Source organism: Ammospiza nelsoni, chromosome 2 (genome assembly GCF_027579445.1).
Source record: "Ammospiza nelsoni isolate bAmmNel1 chromosome 2, bAmmNel1.pri, whole genome shotgun sequence".
In the NCBI taxonomy this organism is placed as follows: domain Eukaryota; kingdom Metazoa; phylum Chordata; class Aves; order Passeriformes; family Passerellidae; genus Ammospiza; species Ammospiza nelsoni.
In genome coordinates, this window is record NC_080634.1 from 4,931,886 (window position 1) to 4,949,392 (window position 17,507).

At 41.3% G+C, this 17,507-nt stretch overlaps 1 protein-coding gene across 2 annotated transcripts; it reads right to left on the reverse strand.

Annotated features, from left to right (window-relative positions):
• Positions 1–254: 254 nt before the first annotated feature.
• Positions 255–12,010, reverse strand: MAEL (maelstrom spermatogenic transposon silencer). 2 transcript variants are annotated; one of them, XM_059466241.1, is made up of 12 exons: positions 11,869–12,010; positions 11,321–11,407; positions 9,137–9,239; positions 7,141–7,296; positions 6,620–6,661; positions 5,869–5,996; positions 5,062–5,116; positions 4,583–4,724; positions 3,804–3,866; positions 3,048–3,180; positions 2,755–2,833; positions 255–2,041 (listed from the first exon to the last, which is right to left on the reverse strand). In XM_059466241.1, the coding sequence occupies exons 1-12, from the start codon at positions 11,998–12,000 to the stop codon at positions 1,926–1,928; spliced, it is 1,236 nt and encodes a 411-aa protein (XP_059322224.1). In that variant the 5' UTR covers positions 12,001–12,010; the 3' UTR covers positions 255–1,925. The 2 variants fall into 2 exon arrangements, with proteins under 2 accessions (XP_059322224.1, XP_059322226.1); XM_059466243.1 differs by lacking the exon at positions 11,869–12,010 and adding an exon at positions 11,683–11,753.
• Positions 12,011–17,507: the final 5,497 nt, after the last annotated feature.

Here is a 17,507-nt window from a genome sequence, read left to right on the forward strand (position 1 = left end):
AGTCACTGCCCTAGTTAACAACCCACTGCCTACAGCATATAATTAGATCTTCTACATCTTATGTGCTATTTTAATTTACAGGTGCTAAGGTACAGATATGCCATAGAATCCTAATGGCATTTTCCCACTTCTGCTCACATTCTTTACCTCACTCTTGATATGTAAGACATTAAGCTTAGTAAAAAATGTTCTTAGGTTTATGTACTTCATACTGAGTGTTTTAACAACAATTTTTAATAAATTCTCTCCTACATAAGAACTGAAACAAACTTTTATTGCAACAGTGAACTCTGAAAATACTTCAAAAACAATAGTTCCGTACATTATGAAATACCAATGCAGCAGTTAAAGAAGTTGGACAAGTCTATACAAATGCAGAAAAGCCTTTAGCACTACTCGATAGACACTGTCAGTCACTTAACACATTCCCAGGTGCTTCATTGGTAAATTTCAGCCTTACAGCTTCAATGGCCCTTATTTGGTGAAAATCAGCAGGTAGGACAGCAGCCTCCAAGGAAGGAAACACAGAATCAATTGAGGAAATTCAGTGATAGAGGTGAACAGCTGGATAAGAATAAAAATGCTTCAGTGATCCTAGAACACTGGAAGAAAGGGTTCAACTGGCCTTACAGCAACTCTAACAGGTTTCCAACTAAACCAGCACTTGGCCTTTTCTGACACACTGATCAGCATGCTCAAATAAACCTCTTATTTTGGCTGCATTTTGGGTTGTGCTTGCATTTGTTTTGTTGGGTTTTTTCCTTATTCAAGGGAATGAACCACCTCATCTTGAGTTTCAGTACCTACCAAGGAATGAAATCTTCACATAGTTAGTTGCTATGGAAATAGTATTTCAAAACTGGACATCTGTTGCTACAAAATCTAGGAACAACTTAACAAAATAAGCTCTTATTTCTCAGAATCACTTGCTTAGGAGACACATGGACTAAGCACAAGGCTCAGACAGACAACTTTCTGGGGAGTAGTCCCAGCACTACCTCCATAAAAAGGAACACCTAACTTCCCTAGAAAATGTCAAGGCACTTCTTATGTGCCCCCAAATAATGATGACTGGTATCTACCCAGCCTGACAAAACTCTTGTGAAATATATCAGTCTGAATCTGATACTCTTTCCAAAAAAAACTATCAGAAAACCAAAAACAAACCAACCCCATAACACCTACACTTCTCTTCAGTCTCTAAAGTTTGAGGGACATGCATTTCTTAAAAAGAAAACTGATGCAAGCAAAAAACAAAATCTATGCAGTACTTGTCCCTGATGTACATAATACAGCCTGTGCCTCTAAGAACATGAACAGATAGATAAATTTGACACAGTATTTCTTTCAAGACATTTTACATAAAATCTGTATTTTTGCCTTGAAAGACCACTCAAATTTTTCATGGCTATAACTGATATACTACAGCAAACTTTTGGGACTACTGACTTTTAATTAATTCCCCTAGGGCAGCCCCTCACACCTTCAATACTTTCTCCCCTGCATCAGTTTTTGAAGCAGGACTGCTACACACAGTCCATCTTCCACATGCAGGAGATGGGAAGGCTATTAAAAAAAGAAATAAAGCAAAAAGTTAAGTTGTTTACACACTGGTCACTAAAGAATTCTTTTAATTCAATTATATTGATTAATCAATCTTGAATTTGCACTCTATTCATTAAGAAATATAACTAGTACAGCATGCAGTTTTAAAGATGTGACTGTTAGGTCCCTTCAAAGTAAGTCTTCCTGTACATAATGAACAAGATTCTTTAAATCCACTCAATAGCTTCATCATTCTAACAAGAACTTCAACTGTCAAGGTTTGCACAGAAGATGAAAAACTGCAGTCTGGAGAAACTACTAGTTATCTTAGGGAAATAAAGAAAACTGTAATTTACAGCTGTCCTGGATGTGAAAGATTTTCAATTACTGAAAGACTTGGATAGATCAGATGCACTTCTCAGCAATCGAATAACTCCTCTTCCTTGTACAACACTTGTTCCACAAGGGGAGGTCTTCACACCACATGGAGAATCACCTAATAAATTAAATACAGTTTGCACATCAAATCAGCCTTTAAAGCTTGCATAAAGTAATGGAATTGCATTTCATGCCGTGGAGATGAACCTATTCAACAGCTCTGATACAAAATGTCAGGCAGGTTGTGTCCTCCACAAACACCAAGACCATAAGATCATGATTTCCATGTGGAACAGAGCTGAACTCAGCATGGATCTTATGCATAAGATATCAAGCTGCAAACTCTCAATTCTTATTTATTTTGCAGACCTGCTCCTCTGAAGGTTAGCCATGAAATACCCAAATTAACTGAGCTCAGAGGCCTTCTAGTAAAAACATCCTTTCTGCAAATATAAACCTTAAAAGAGAAGTCTTTTAACTGAGTTGTGACAGAACACTTGGAACAAGGACCAGCTCAGTCAGTACATACAATGATTTATGAACATGGAGAATATTTTAAACATGACCCTGCCTCAAAGTACTTGGGCATGGGAATGGCTTCAGGTAACACAAGAGCATAAATCAGAGAGCAACATTTCTAAGAAAAACTCAAAATTAAGAGATGTTTTTGACCCTAAGATTCAGTCCAGTAAGAAAAGGCCAGCTCTTCCTGCTTGAATCTCCAGTGCGTGAGCTGTGCACCACTTTCAGGCAACATCTAAGCCCACAAATTTGACAAAGTAACAACTGCATTAAGTTTCCACTAAAAAAATGTGGAAGCTTCAAACTCACAATTAGAAGGAACAAACTCTTGATCCTGTCTTGGAGAGCCCAAAGGTTTGTTGCATCCAGGACTCTCAGCTTTCATTTTCTGTATGAAAATATAAATATTCAAAATAAGGTACATGTATCTGCTAACATGAAATATACAGCACTATCCATCAAAGCTATGGATCATGGTCAAAACCCTGCAAGTTCATCAGGCTGCCCAACATATGTCACAAAGGACAGCATCCAAAGACAAAACACCTCATGTGAAATTGGCAACTGGAAATAAATCAGGGTATCAATTGAAAAAATCTGACCTGGTTATGTCCAGCATCCAGTTTTACAATCCTGGTATTTGTGCCTTGATCACAATCAGAGTCTTGCAGAGGGAGGTGAGCTGCTGTTAGTGGGACTCCATACACACCAGCAAAGGATTTACTGATGCAGTAACTTGACCAAGAAAAAAAGGAAAACAAGAAAGGTCTGGCTAAGGGTTTGAATGCTCATGTGTGGAAGCACAGCATTTTATGTTCTTCAGCTGGCAAACACAAGCAGCCAAAGCCTGAGATGCACAGAACAGATAGCAGAGGGCAGAAGGACTTTCTGCCAGCATCCCTGCATTCTTCCAAGACCACCAGTGTGTGGTACAACTACACATAAAATAAAAACAAACCGCTTCCCCACATTATCAAATGCAGCACTTAGAAGTGTGAAAAGCAACTTTTTTTTTTTCCAGGGCATAGCACTCCATGATGAATTTTTTGAATGAAAACTATTTATTATTGCCTCTCTAAGTGCTACCACTGCTACCAAGAGAGATCATAAATGGCATTTCCTCATTTCCAAACTATTTACTTTTCTTTTCTCCCCCAAAAAAGGTTACAAAACCTTGTGTATCTACACTATAAGTCAGGCAGTATAGAAGTTTCCAAGGTAGAGATATGCCAGAGCATAATGAGAATACCTCTGAAGTCAAACAATGAATTCTAATGTAATTAACACTTTTCTCAGCACTGCAATGCTAACAAAATAAAAGCCATCATTCTGGAGTCAACTCCTCAAGCAATACTCACCCCATTTTCTTACAGGATGCCAGAGCACAGCAGATTATATCATTCTCCTCATGCCACTTGCACCTACATGAAATGAAGCTCAGGCTTATTTCAGAAGCACCTACATTGTTAATCAATAACAACAGTTGGTCTGGCCAGATGAACAGGAACAAATATTAAAAATGGCATCTTTTTGTTGCAGTACCTTTAAAATTTCACAGAAGTTGACAAAATTTCAATAGCTTTGCCCTAAGTAGTTTATGCAGAGCTTAAAGCTCTGCTTATCAGGAAATCTGCTTCATGCTGAGATGGGGGCAGGGAGAAAAGAGACCCCTAAGACACAAATGGAATTTAAACTATTTGAACCATTTCAAGCTTCCCATTAATGTGAAATAGTTCCTCCTAGCATAAACACCCTCACCTTCCTCTCCAAACATGTCTTTTAAAGTACATTCTTCCTTCCTCCTTAAGGTTCCCCTCTAGGGTGAAGACACTCATGGGAATACAAAACTGCCCAACTATAAAAAGACAACCATAACCCAAATGGATCTTAAAATCCATATTCCAAGCAAACTTCCAAGAATAATTTACATAGTTTTTTTAAAATCTACTGAAATTTAAGATCATATTACCGGTTCTTTTCTTAAATTAGTAGCAGAGGAAGCACTAGAGTCTATTTCTAAACTAACTGCATAATCACCCAATATTCTCCTGCAGCACTGCAAGCAAATATCACTTTTTGTACCAACACAGAAGAATCTGAAAGCAGGCACATCTACACCAAGAACCACCCAACACACCTGGTATTACTGGAGAAATCCCACAGGCACACATCCAGTTTTCTATACACCCAGACGTTGGATGGCTCCTTTTGGTATTTCTTCTGGTACAGTTTCATTATCAGGTCTTCTACTGCAAAAAGCTCCCAGCGGCTCTCAATGCCTACAGTGAAGTGAAAATCCAGGCCAGGAGAACAGGAGTCACTGGATATCCTGCTCAGCTCATTTCTCCCTCAGTCCCTGTTCACGGCCCAGCCTCTAATCACAGCATCAAAGCTCAAAGATAGTCCACCAGTGGATTTAATAAAACCTGGCTTCCTGGAAAGTGGTGGGAGAAAGGAAGAGGAAAGAGCATGCAAAGGAGTTCTAGCTATCAGAACCAGGTTTTATGAAAACTTTGAGACATGCTTTTCGAACAAATACAGATGTCCATGACTACACAGCCCTTATTTCTGGGGGTAGGAGGGGAAAAGGACGGACAAAAATGATCCATTCCCTACCTGTTATGCTGGCCATTCGACCAAGACACCAGTTAATTCGGAATCTGTCATTAGACTGCAGGAAAAATAATTTCTGTCACCTCAAAGGAGTACAGTACAGAATTCTGACACTTCCATGACTTCTATCCAGGTCTGGAAAAGCCACCTCCAAACCAAAATTGTTTGTGGCACTGAATGCAATCTCCCTGATGACTATCTTGAAGAAGATCCAACTTTCATGCATACTTCTTCAAAGCCCTGTATTTATGGATGGAACCCAGTATGTTGTTCCTCCCTACTTTTTAAGGATTAAGACTAGATTTGAATTGAACTGAAGCATAATAGACCTGTTATGAAACTTAAACATCCCTGAATCCTAACATTTTGTTCTGTTGCCTGGAAAAATGAAACTTGAGCAAAAATTTAAGACACATGTAATTCTCATGGGGAAAGGAGTCACAAAAACGTAAAAATATCCTTTCAAAAAAGCAGGATTTCTGACTATTATTGAGCACATCCAATTTAAGTCAAATCTTAGGAGCCCCTAACCAAAGTCATAACAATGTCAGAGAACAAAAGACCCTGTTCATCAGTAGATTAGAGCTGGAAGTGCAGGCTGAAAATAAAAAGGCAGAAAATTAGGTCTCTGCTTTATAAAAAGGTTGGCTTCCAGAGGCCATTTCTTCCTGCATGGAACTGGGACACTGGGAAAAGTGTCTTTGCTCACTTACATGCACACTGATTAGGTTTTAGAGTAAACTCTCTCCTTAGCCATGCAGCAGGAGTGAAAGCAGAAGGGGAGATTGAGAGCTTTGCCCTTGGCCATACCCTGCAGAAGAAGCGAGGCCGAGCACCCCTGGCTGGCTGGGCAAACTCAACGAGTTCCCGCAGGACAACTGCGTAACAAGCACGAGGATGGTGAAATCCAGATATGGGGATCTTGTGGGTTTCATCACCTATGGAGGGGCAAGGGAGACAGGGAAAAACAAACAACAACAAAAAAACCACAAAATTGTGAGAAGTCCAGTTTCCTAAAGAGATACAGTTCCCTCTTCCTTTTTATCTTTCTGTATATATATATATATGCACACAAACACACACACACACACTCCTCTCCACAGACAGGGTCTGTGTTTAAGCTACCAAAATCTTCCTTCTGTCAGCAGCTCTGGGCTGTGAGCAAACACTCACACTCCTGCCACTTCTAAAAGGCCATTATCCAAGTATTAGATGTACACAGGCCAAGTTGTTCCCTCTGTACACAAGGAGAGGAAGTGTCCTAATAGAAACAAACTGGAGTCTATAAACATTACTGAGAGTCACAAAGGAAACAGGCAGGCCAAGCCAGACACAACAATGGTGCAGATATTTTAATTTTCCTAATATATGCCAGGCTGCTAAACAGAAATTTTAAATATAAAGTAGTACCTTTGAGTTACCCTGATGATAATCAGCACTTCATGCTGAAGATACACACAAGGACTATCAAGACTTACAAAACATTTGGACAGAGGTCAGATAAGCTGAGACTAAAACTGCACACCTTTGCACACCATCCTTTTTCTCCATTAATACTCACTAGCAGCCTGGCAGTGGTACCGAAAACCACGTGGTGGTACTTCTGCAAACAAGAGGAGAAAGCACAATCAGCATCCAGCACCACCAAGGACAGATCCTTAACTCCCCACTATACACCACAGCTTCACATACAGAAAGGAACAGCTTCATCTTCCCTTGTGGCCTTGTGAACGTGCCACAACTGTTTTTGGAAAACTTATTTTCAGTTCCATGCATTTTAAAAAACAAAGTGCATTGTAGAGTGGGTTTAGGTCCAACTAAAAAACATTCATTGACATGAAATATAAAGCACAAATACATGCAGATCCTCCTGGGTTTAGCCTACCCTCTTGGGAGTTACATGAAGTTCTGACAGTAATTCTCTTCAGAAACAAGCACAGCACTGCTCTGGTACTTGAAGAAGTCTGACCATTTACAATCAAAGAAATAAACTTGTCTGAATACCAGAAGTGTAAGCTGGGCAGCAGTGAGCCCAGAAAGCCTCCCTCTCACCCCAGTACTTCTGACTTTGCTGGAAGTCACCTGGATCTATGAAGTGGTGGAAATCAGCCAGGATGCCATCCTGCAGGGAGTACCTGACACACCCAATCTCACAGGGAAGGAAGCGCTGCTCGCAGTGGGGGGGCAGCCTCCCGTAGCTGTAAATGTCCAGGAAGTAGAAGATGTCTGCAACCATATCTGGAAGAAAAAGAACAAACCCATCTTCAGAGGTTACAGAAGCCACGCTGGTCTCCCCTCACCCAGGGAAAGCTTTGGTGAAATTTCTCCTATGACTGAGTGAAGAGTAACAACCATGCAAAACACACAGCTCTTCCTCTGTGTCCAAGATAACAACACTCATGCAGAACTCAGGCACACTGGACACCTTCCAGAGATCCTGCTGTGTGTAGAGATGGGGCAAAAAACCCAACAAGTACAAGCAACTAAACCCACATGATGTTAAGAGGCCCGCAATCCAACAGGAACCATAATTCTTTTTAAGGATAGATCTCTTTGCTCTTTCATAAAATAAGGTTAGGGAAAAACCAAATCAGTAGCTGCAAAACAGCCTCACAAGCTAAATTTGGCAGCTTACACCACTTAAACGAGCTGGTAGTAATCCTGTGGGGCAAGAAGATGAGAAGTCTGCTAATTAAAAGGATTGTTTCTCCACCAAATGAGCTCCCAAAGAAAGTGGCAAGAATACCCAACACAAATGTTAAGGAACAGATTTATCATTTACTAATTAAAAAGTATCCAACTATGACAAATATTTTACAATACACCTTAATCCTTCTCTTCATGATTGTCACAGTGTTGTCAGTGAAGTTTAACACAGCTATTTAAACCTTACTCTACTGCCCCTAATCAAAAAAGCCCCACTTGCTCTACTAGAGATGTGTAACTCACACATAAATAATTTTATATGCCAGACTTTAGGACATTTAACACCAGCTGCCCTAAGCCTGAATGGTCATGCTCCCTCTTATGTGGGTTTTAAACTGTACAAGCCCAGGGATCATAGGAAAAACACCTCTCCTACCTTATGAAAAAATGGATACAGCTCCAGGGAACCATACAGAACTTCAACTGGGAAATATTAAGAGCAGCATCATGAAATGTATCTCAATTATCCTTTATCATAATGCTTTTCATTCAGCTAAAAGATGAATTGTGCCAACTCAAGGCAGCCAGCATGATCAGCCCAATCAAATCTGCATCACAATGATAGGAGAGCATGACCCCTGGCACAGAGGGCACTAATAAGCATTTCACTTTTTATGGAGCTACTGTTTCTTGCTCCCCCATAACCATGACAACATGAAAACAGTTCAAGAGACTGAGGTAAAAAGCTGGAGCTGAGACTTAACCACACAGCAGACACAGCTTATATGAACTGGCTTCTTGACTTACCTTGTAAGCACTACCTTTTATCATTTTTCAGGATAACGTAATATTCATTGGGTAGAAGATGACAAATGTGTTCACTACAACCATCTGAAGCCAGGCACAGGTTAGAAAGGTTTAGTTTTTGAGAGTTCTTTCAATAAGGAAGCATGTCAGGATGTTATAAAGTGCATATTATCTCTTTTATTTTCCCAATGAGGCCGGGCCCCTGTTTTATTTAATACCTCTCTCATACCAATTTTGAACATTGATGTCTAGCAATTCTTAACCCTTTGAAATCAATACAAGTATTCTTTTATGCTGAACTTGGATTAACCTTGTCAAATCATAAATATAGGACTTGAAAAAACATCTTTTTCTTTAAAGCCTTGAAGTAACTGTTAAGAAACTGTTAGTGGCTATACTCTCATTGAGCTAAAAAACAGAGGATACAACTCTTGGAGGTTGGAGGGGGGAACAGTATTTTCTTTTATGTCCTTCTACCTTTTACAGCAGTAGCCCAGTAGTGTAAAATAACTGACACAGATGGCTTTTAGCAAAATGTAAACAGTCTTTGTACAGGTACCACTGAGAATACCCTCAAAGGGCAAGCTATCATCTACCATGATCAACTGCTCTAAAATCACCATACCCTGATCATTCTTCCAACAGAGAGCAGAGGCATCTGGCAAAGGAGTAACACAGGGCATCTTTGTGGTCAGAGGAGCAGGAACTGGATCAGGCACACTACGAGTCTGGAAAAGATGAGAAAGTTAAAAAAAAAAAAAAACAAACACAACAACAAAAGTCTTCTTGCTCCAAATAAAGTCCTTCAGCTCCTTATATCAGAGGAAAATGCAATATCCACTAATAGCTGTGGTTAGGTGGAAAAGTTTAACATATTAAAGTGCCTTTATCCTTACAGGCCAGGAAAGCAAGATTTCTCTTCAGTACCTCTGTCAACCCATTACTGCTTTGAAGAACTACAGCTAAACTTACAAAATGTAATACAAAGAAAAAAAGAAGTATTTTCTTAAATTCAACCTCTTGCCACAGGCAAGGAACTCTTCAAACTGGAATCTATAACTTTTCTCCCTAAGTTTTATGAAAAAAGCACCAGGCACATGTGTGAGTTGTCTTTGACTAGGAAACAGGTTCATGAAAAGCTGATAAAGCCTTAAGGAAGTCATTGGATTGCTCTGAAAATCCATTCACGAACAATACTCTTTTAATAGGAAGGGAAAAAAAACCTGGCAGCCTTACAGATCTGATCACTCAAACCCAGATTGGGAATAACATCCACACCCAGGTACACTGATTGCAGATGACCATCTCAGCCAAAGTTAATTATCAGTTTGAACTATATAGAACAAAATAATGAATTATTCCCATCTTTGGCCACCTCAAAAGAGGAACATGGAGGTGGACTTTCACTACACAAAGTGACCATGGTTGTCTATGTACAGGGCTGGGATTAATAAAACAAGAGCACATGATCTCATATATCCATATTTGCCTATTTCCACTGATACAGTAAGGATGGTGTTATTTACTCTGGTAAAGCAATTATTCATATCTCTCCCTGATTACAATCTTCTAAAATGCTACAACTTGCGGAAGGAAACAGAGAAGCCTCCATGTGTGAGTTACCTGCCATTTCACTTAGTTCTCTCTGACATAAAAATGGAGTTCTGAGTTCTTCACACACTCAGCCTGCTACACGACACAAGGATGATCACATTTTAAACAGCTTTTTCCCAGACATGCAGGCCCTCAAAACCAGAAAACATTGCCTAACACCTCCCTTCTAGTCTAGACTAATTTAACTAATCCATTTTTACTAGTTACAGCAAACTACACTCATCCTGTCATGCCCTCTATCACCATGTAAATCCTGGAATTTATCCTCACCATTAATTCATAGTTCACAGTCATTACTTTGTAATAGAGCACTAAGAAGTAAACGCAGTATTATCCATTTGCTCAGACAGTAAATGTGACTTTCTTTCCTTGGACACACCGTTTTTTACACTACCAACAAACACTGAAATTAAATAAAATAAGCTGACACCTCACATAATTCAAACTCTTAAGTAACTCTGCTTCAGAGAAGTGCTGGGAGAGGAAAAGAGACAGAAGCAAACAAAAGGGACAAACACCTATTCAAGGCAGTAAATAGCAGAAATTATCTGTTTAGCACCATTTCAGACACAACCATACACACTCAACCAACTGCCTACTTCTGTATTGTTCTCCACAACACTGTTACTACTCTCTCCCACATCCAACCAACCTAAAGATAATGGCAGGGTATAATTATTCTATTTGTGCATAGGCCACAACACTTCATTGACCTGGTTGACACAACCCCTCCAGAGCAACAAATCAGTTGCCTCTAAGATGTGCTTTCAGGCCATCAGACAAGAATTACCTGAACCAATGACACCCAAAAAGCAAAAGCAACATGAACCTATGACAAGAAGTAATGCCAATTTCAGCATAAACTAGAAAAAAGAAATTAATTAAGTCAAGCACTGCAGAATACTGTTAAAAATAAAGCTAGTGTGTTAGAGAACTACATTTTACTTGGTAAAAGAGCCCCAAGGAACAAGCTGTGATGGTTTAAAGAGGTATCAAGTATTTCCACCTTCAATTCAAGCCAAAACCATTACCTGCATAATCCGTATAATGATAAGTACTGCTAATGCAGCCATACCCTCCAGAGGCTGGAGGATGTGGCGAGCAGGTGGAACTTGCACAGCATGCTATGGAACTGAGCACACAGAGCCCAATACCCTCTACTCCTAACTGAGGGCCATCCATTGCCAGTATTTACCTCCTTCACTGTCTTCTGAGAGCGTTTCTTGCTATTCCATGTACGAGCCTTCTCTGCATACATCGTTTTCTCTTCCTCTGTCAGGGACTTGAAGAAAAATTAGCTGTTACACAAAGGTTTCTACCTTTTTCTCTGCTTCCTTCTAGTAGTCCCACAAACCAACCAACTTCGTGTGTAAGAAGTCACTCCTGCACTTCCAAAGTAGCAGTCCCACAAACCAACCAACTCCGTGTGCAAGAAATCACTCCTGCCCTTCCAAAGGACATTATTGATGGCCGCCAAGACAACTAAAACACTCCCAGGCGCTTTTTTCCTAAAAACGCCGTAAGCCTTGATTAGAAACACACAACAAGGCGAAGAACCTCCGAGTGAGGGCAAGCCACAACGAAGAGACCTCCTGGAACCATTCTTGCCAGCCGGGGATGCCGCCGCCACCACCCCACCCACGGCACACGAACCGGAGTTCCCTGAGGGGAGGGCGGCACAGCCACGTGAAATGGCGCCGAGCCCACCCTCCGGGAAAGGCCCTGCCGGCATCCCACCCTCACCTCCCATGCCTGGGAGCAGTAGGGAACGGCGTCCCCCACACAGGCCACGGACAGCCCGCGGCGCTCCAGCCCGGGCAGCTGGTCGTGCACGAACCACAGGAAGGCGGAGCGGTGACCACCGCGCCTCGCCATGGCCTCGCCGAAGAGCGCTGCCCGGACGCGGCAGCGTCGCGGCCCCTCATGAGGGCGGGCGGGGCGGCGCCGGCGCGGTGCCCGGGGCGGGGCGGCCATGGCGGCCCCTTCCAGCCCCGCCGGGCCTGCTTGAGCTTCGCCTGCTCCTCACCAGTGTGAAAAAATGCGTATTTTATGATTTGGCTTTTCGCAAATGTTAAAATGAATATTATATGTGTTGCGTTAGAAAGTGATGGTGTATTAAGTCTCTTAAGTAGCGTGTTAAATGTAGTTTTAGGTGATAACAAAATGTTAAAATAGAAACTGCGCTAGGTAGGATACTTTTTTTTTTCTAAAGAAAGGACTCACAGCGAGATAGCAGTCACAGGACACCCAAATCTTTCAGAAGAAGAGAGTTTTTTGCCCCATTATCAGGAGAAACTAACTTGTTCCTGCCTCGCTCAGGCAGGACAACGCCATTAGGATTATGAGGAAGAAATTGACACCAGACAGAATCCTGTGTTTGAATGGAATTTATGTATCATGTATGAGGTGTATGAATATGCAACAGGCTGTTGTTTTTAAGGGTTAATCCTCTGTTAACGTGTACCCTTTTTCGGGCTTATGCTGCCCAGAAAAAGGTACCCGGATGTCCATAACTCTTTGTTTCTATTGTTTCTAATTCAAATTGTCCAAATTCTTTATTACTCTAATTATATTGCTATTTTTATAACCATTTTATTACTATTAAACTTTTAAAATTTTAAAAACAAGTGATTAGCATTTTTCATAGCCTGCTCCTTATCAGCAATAAAGAAGAATTATCAGTGGGACCGGTAGCGGCCAACAAGCCCCAAGGAACCATGGAATGCAAACAGAACCATGCAATGTGAACAGAACCATGGAATGTGAAGGGGTTGGAGTGGCCCTTAGAGATTATATAGTTCCAGGGATGCCTTCCACCAGAGCAGGTTGCTCAGAGCTCCGTCCAACGTGGCCTTGAGCGCTTCCCAGGGATGGGCAACTTCCCTGGGCAACCTGTTCCCGTGCCTCACCATCCTCAGAGAAGGGAATTCCTTTCTAATATCCACCTAGGTTTCCTGTCTTTCATAAAATAAAACGAGATGCTGTATGTCAGTAGAACCAGGTAAGTGGTTAGCATGCCTTAGTCAAGGATGTTCTGTAGCAAACAAGCTCTATGGATGAAGTAAATCAAGGTGTTGATGCATATATTGCCAACTTGGCAAAAGGTTTAAAGCCCCTGCATCCTGTGTAATCCTAAAATCAGGGTTGGGAGAGACCCTTAAGATGAACCAGTCTAACTCAGCACTATCACTGTAACCCCTAAATCACAAAACCACATCATCCAGGGTCAGATCCAGGTGCCTCTTAAACATACCTGGGTATAGGTGAACTACCTTCATTACAATATTAAAAATCACACCTCCAGGTCAAAAAGATCCCTGTGTAGGTGAAGATCCTTCCCCTGAACATGCATAGGAGTCTGGTGGAACTATGTAATTTTATGGTAATTATTACCAATCATACTTGGGAGGCTACTAACACAACACTTTTGTGTGTAAGTAATGGCATGGAAAGCCCAGTGGGCTCTGCCTGATTTGTGAAATACCACCAGGCACCCAGGCTTGTGCAGCTCCAGAATAAGTAAATAATCAAAGTCTCTCTCAAGTGTGTAATTATTGGCCTGTTGCACACCACGTAGAGGAATTTTGTGGACAACATAGATGATTTTGTGGACAAGAACCTCACAGCAGGTCCTGATGAGAGTGTGGCATGGCTGCTTTCCTTAAGTTATTTTTTTAAATGTTCTTTGGTGCTGAAGGATAATAAATATCCCATGGGAGCAGGTGACAGCCCTGGGTTTTCTTTTGAGATATATGGCAGGAAAGTGGAGGAGGTGAGTGGGCATGTGTGCACTTGGAAAAGCAAACTAATTTATTAAAAATTATTTGGAAGCTCATGTTAGACAAAACTGAGGCTGCTGTTCAGACTCTCTTTTTGTGGTTTTGGCTTGCTTTTTGTGGTTGTTGGGGTTTTTTCCCTTCATCTGTCTCATTGACATAACTGACACTTCCTTCACTGAAATTGCATAGGGAACCACAGTTCAGGTAAAATAAAAGCTGGAAATAATCTGATCTGCATCACCTTGATAAGTGGCACAAGAGTTGGTTCCTGCCTTAAGCTTTCTATTGATCTCTCAAACATCAAATGATCTTCACTGGCCATAGTAAAAAAAAAAAAATAAATAAATAAAGAGAAGCTAGCAGGGCAATAATCACAGCAGGTCAATCATCACAATTGGCTTTAAAACAAAGTTTAATCAGTTTGCAGAAATCTGGTTGCTTGGACCAGAGGACCCTACATTTGACATGAGACAGGGTTACTGAAGTGGCAATATTGGCATAGGCCCTGATTAACTTCTGGCCTGATTTTCCTTGGCCAGGGCATATGATGTCTCCCACATTCCTTGCTGTTCCCCTGCCTTTAGGGGAATCTCCTTCAGTATCCATCTGTTTCTCATGCAGCCATCTTCAGTGGAGCCATCCAGTCTCCATGAAAATAAATGGTGCAGCACTGACTTGGAAGAGTCTTGGCAATTCTCCATCCCAGAATCTTCTTGAATTTGGTATAAACTTAGACATGAGGATAAAAACAGCGATGAAACACATCCATGCATTTCCAAATCACTGGGAAAATCTGCCTCTTTTCCTCAATCTAGCCATTTTTTTTCATCTTTGGGTAAATCTGCTCAGCTCCCAAGGAGGTTCAGGCTTAAACCTTTGACTTAGCTGATTATGTATGTCAATGCTGGAACTGTTGTCAGGTAAGCTCAGACCAGATTGCTCTTGCATCTCCCTGGTGACTGGTTTCTCTGAGGGTTAAAAAATGCTGGCTCATTCTGGAGGCGGTTCTGTCGTGCTCAAATCTTGTGAAACAGTTTGGTTTGTGTTCCACTTAGGAAATCTGCAGTTAAACATACAGGTGGAGTCAATCACATTGCTAAAAATGTAGAAAATCATGATGTAACCTCAAGGTAAGCATTTCTAAAGTCACTTTTACTGCTGTGGAAAATAATTTATATTCCAGTCTAGTGCCAGATACATTAACGCTAAGTCTCTGAGGAAAGACTGCAAGAAATGACTTGTATCTTGTAAATATAAACATCTGCACAGAGCCTAGTTCTTTCAGGCAGAAAGGCAAGTGTTTACTGTTATATTACTGTAAGAGTCGTTGCTAGGAGTGCATCTGTGCACTTGTGTTTTATTTTTCTTCACATCATATTCTTTTCTCTCATGTGCAGCTTTGGGACCCACCCTTCAGCAGCCCTTCCTTCTAAAGAAATTCAGATAATGTGTGCATCAACTGTTTGAAAAACACAAGGCTCTAGTGATAGCTCTCCTAGGGCTAGAGGTGTGGTTGGAAAATAAAATTCATAAGCATTAGAGAGAAAAAGGGTTTTCCTCTGTGGGGTGGGTGTCAGATTAAGAAAACAGGGAACAGAACATCTTCAGAGCATCACACCATCAATATTCTTCCCCTGGGCCCTGAGGAGAGCCCAGTGCCTCTGAAGAGCTCATGTTTTAAATCTTTATTTTCCTGCTGTTTAACTTAGCAGGCAAATGACTTTTCTGGACCATTTACACTGATTTGAAAATAACATTTGTACCACTGGAGCCCTTCCAGCAGACAACAAGAAGTCTTGTGCCAGTATTTATATATTACTTGGGTTTTTTTTTTTTTTTTTTGTTGTTGTTTCATTTAAGCACTTAATTTAGTTAATTGATATGCCAACACTTAAAATCCTCTGTACCTGGCTTTGGAAACCCAGCTCCAGAATTTACAAAACCAGTATAAATGGTCCAGAGAACTCCTCTGCCAGCCTTTGCTTTTCCATCAATGCATGGAGTTTGCCAGCATCTCAAAATAGGGACTATGTACCCTGGTACTATATGGACAGAAAAACTATCTGGAACTTTTCTGCCAGTAATGTATTCTCATAAATTCAGGATTCAAGGCTATAATGTTTCTTTGAAGGTTTTTTTGGTTTTTTTGTTTTTTTTTTTTTTTTGTCAGAAAGAATGAGCAAAGTTATTCTACAAAGCATGGCAGTGACTGCATCTGCTGTTCCCCACTTACCTGCTGCTCTGGGGCTACAGCACTCCCTCACAAAGGGAAATATTTGGTGTTTATGTTGGAGGAATCAGGCCAGATCCATCAGCCCAGGAGAGGCGAGGCTGATGCAACTCCACACTCCCAGATCCAAGTGAAGGGAGGTCAAGTATGCATTCCCAGCCTAACCCAGCTCCTGCTGTGGTTTTCCCAGTAGGGATGGGCCATCTCTCCCCCTCCCTGGCTCTCAGGGCACACCACCTTCCCACAGAGAAGTCCAGCTGGATTGTAACTAACACTGTCACTGTCCCTTCCCTCCTGGCACCGCTGACATGAGGGCTGCTGGTCTGCTCTAGGGGACAGTAAACCTGGTCACTCCCTCACACCAACTGGTTCTTTCTATCCCCTTATCCATCTATTTATCTTACCTATTCCTTCCTAAATCACCTAGATCTCTCCCTTTCTTTGCCTTTGATTCTTTCCCTAAGCATTCCATGAGGAGTGCTATGCAATCCTGAGATGCTCTTCTGGCACCCTGTTTTTTAAGTTCTTTTAAGTTTTTAAGCCTTCTAATGTTTACATTCTTGTAACAAACTTTCTCAGACGCTTTCTGTAAATAACGTATTGTTTTGCATTTTTATGGAGGAGGAGAAATTTGATGGACTGTTGGTTTGTCCAGTGTCATTGGAGAGGTGGCACTGTCACCCTGCAATCCACTGTCACTTTTGGAAATCTATAAACGTTGGAGTCAGAATTAAACTTTGCCTCTTTTTTACCTTGGAGAGTCCAGTGTCTGCATTGTTTTATTTCGTGTCCTCGAGCGACACTCTTCCCTTGCATCCCCTAATGAGTCCTAAATCTGTAGGATACAGTCCCCTCAGTGCTAAAGTTGCTGTGGTGTTGGCTCATCATGACAGGCTCCAGTCTGTATCCTGGAGTCTATCCTGGAGCTGATACTTTCCTGGGACAGCCTGGAATGGTTTTCCTTTATTCTGAGTTCCTATCTGAGGGTTCTCATCTGCCATTGTGTCCCCATGCTTCTCTGGACTTGTGAAAATGGGACATTGATGAGCTTTTGTGGTGGGTGTGGGACGAGCCAGGGCAGGCTGTTAGTTGGGCTGCCAACCATTGAAGTGCCATTGTCCCTCTGCAGTCCTTTGTGTGCTTTGGAGACAAGCTTTTGTCAGATAATCTCACGGCTGATTTCTTTCCCAGCCTGGTTATGGAAATTAAAAAACATACAGATTCTCTGGAGAGTGATACAAAGTATAGACCAGTAATTATTATTGTTTCACATGCATACATAAACATCTCAGGGATGAGAGCCTGCAGGCCTCCCTTCCCCAGGTGAATGATTTAACCAGTCAGCTTTCTTTTTTGACCTTTTGACTGAGTGA

Bases quoted from the DNA above. Each gene is read 5' to 3' on its own strand.
- MAEL (XM_059466241.1), bottom strand. From the start codon at position 12,000: ATGGCGAGGCGCGGTGGTCACCGCTCCGCCTTCCTGTGGTTCGTGCAC. The intron at 5,117-5,868 runs GTATGGCCAAGG...TTTTTCCTGCAG, and splicing joins GGCCTCGCTTCTTCTGCAGG to TCTAATGACAGATTCCGAAT. The intron at 3,181-3,803 runs GTGAGTATTGCT...TTCTTGGTCAAG, and splicing joins GCATCCTGTAAGAAAATGGG to TTACTGCATCAGTAAATCCT.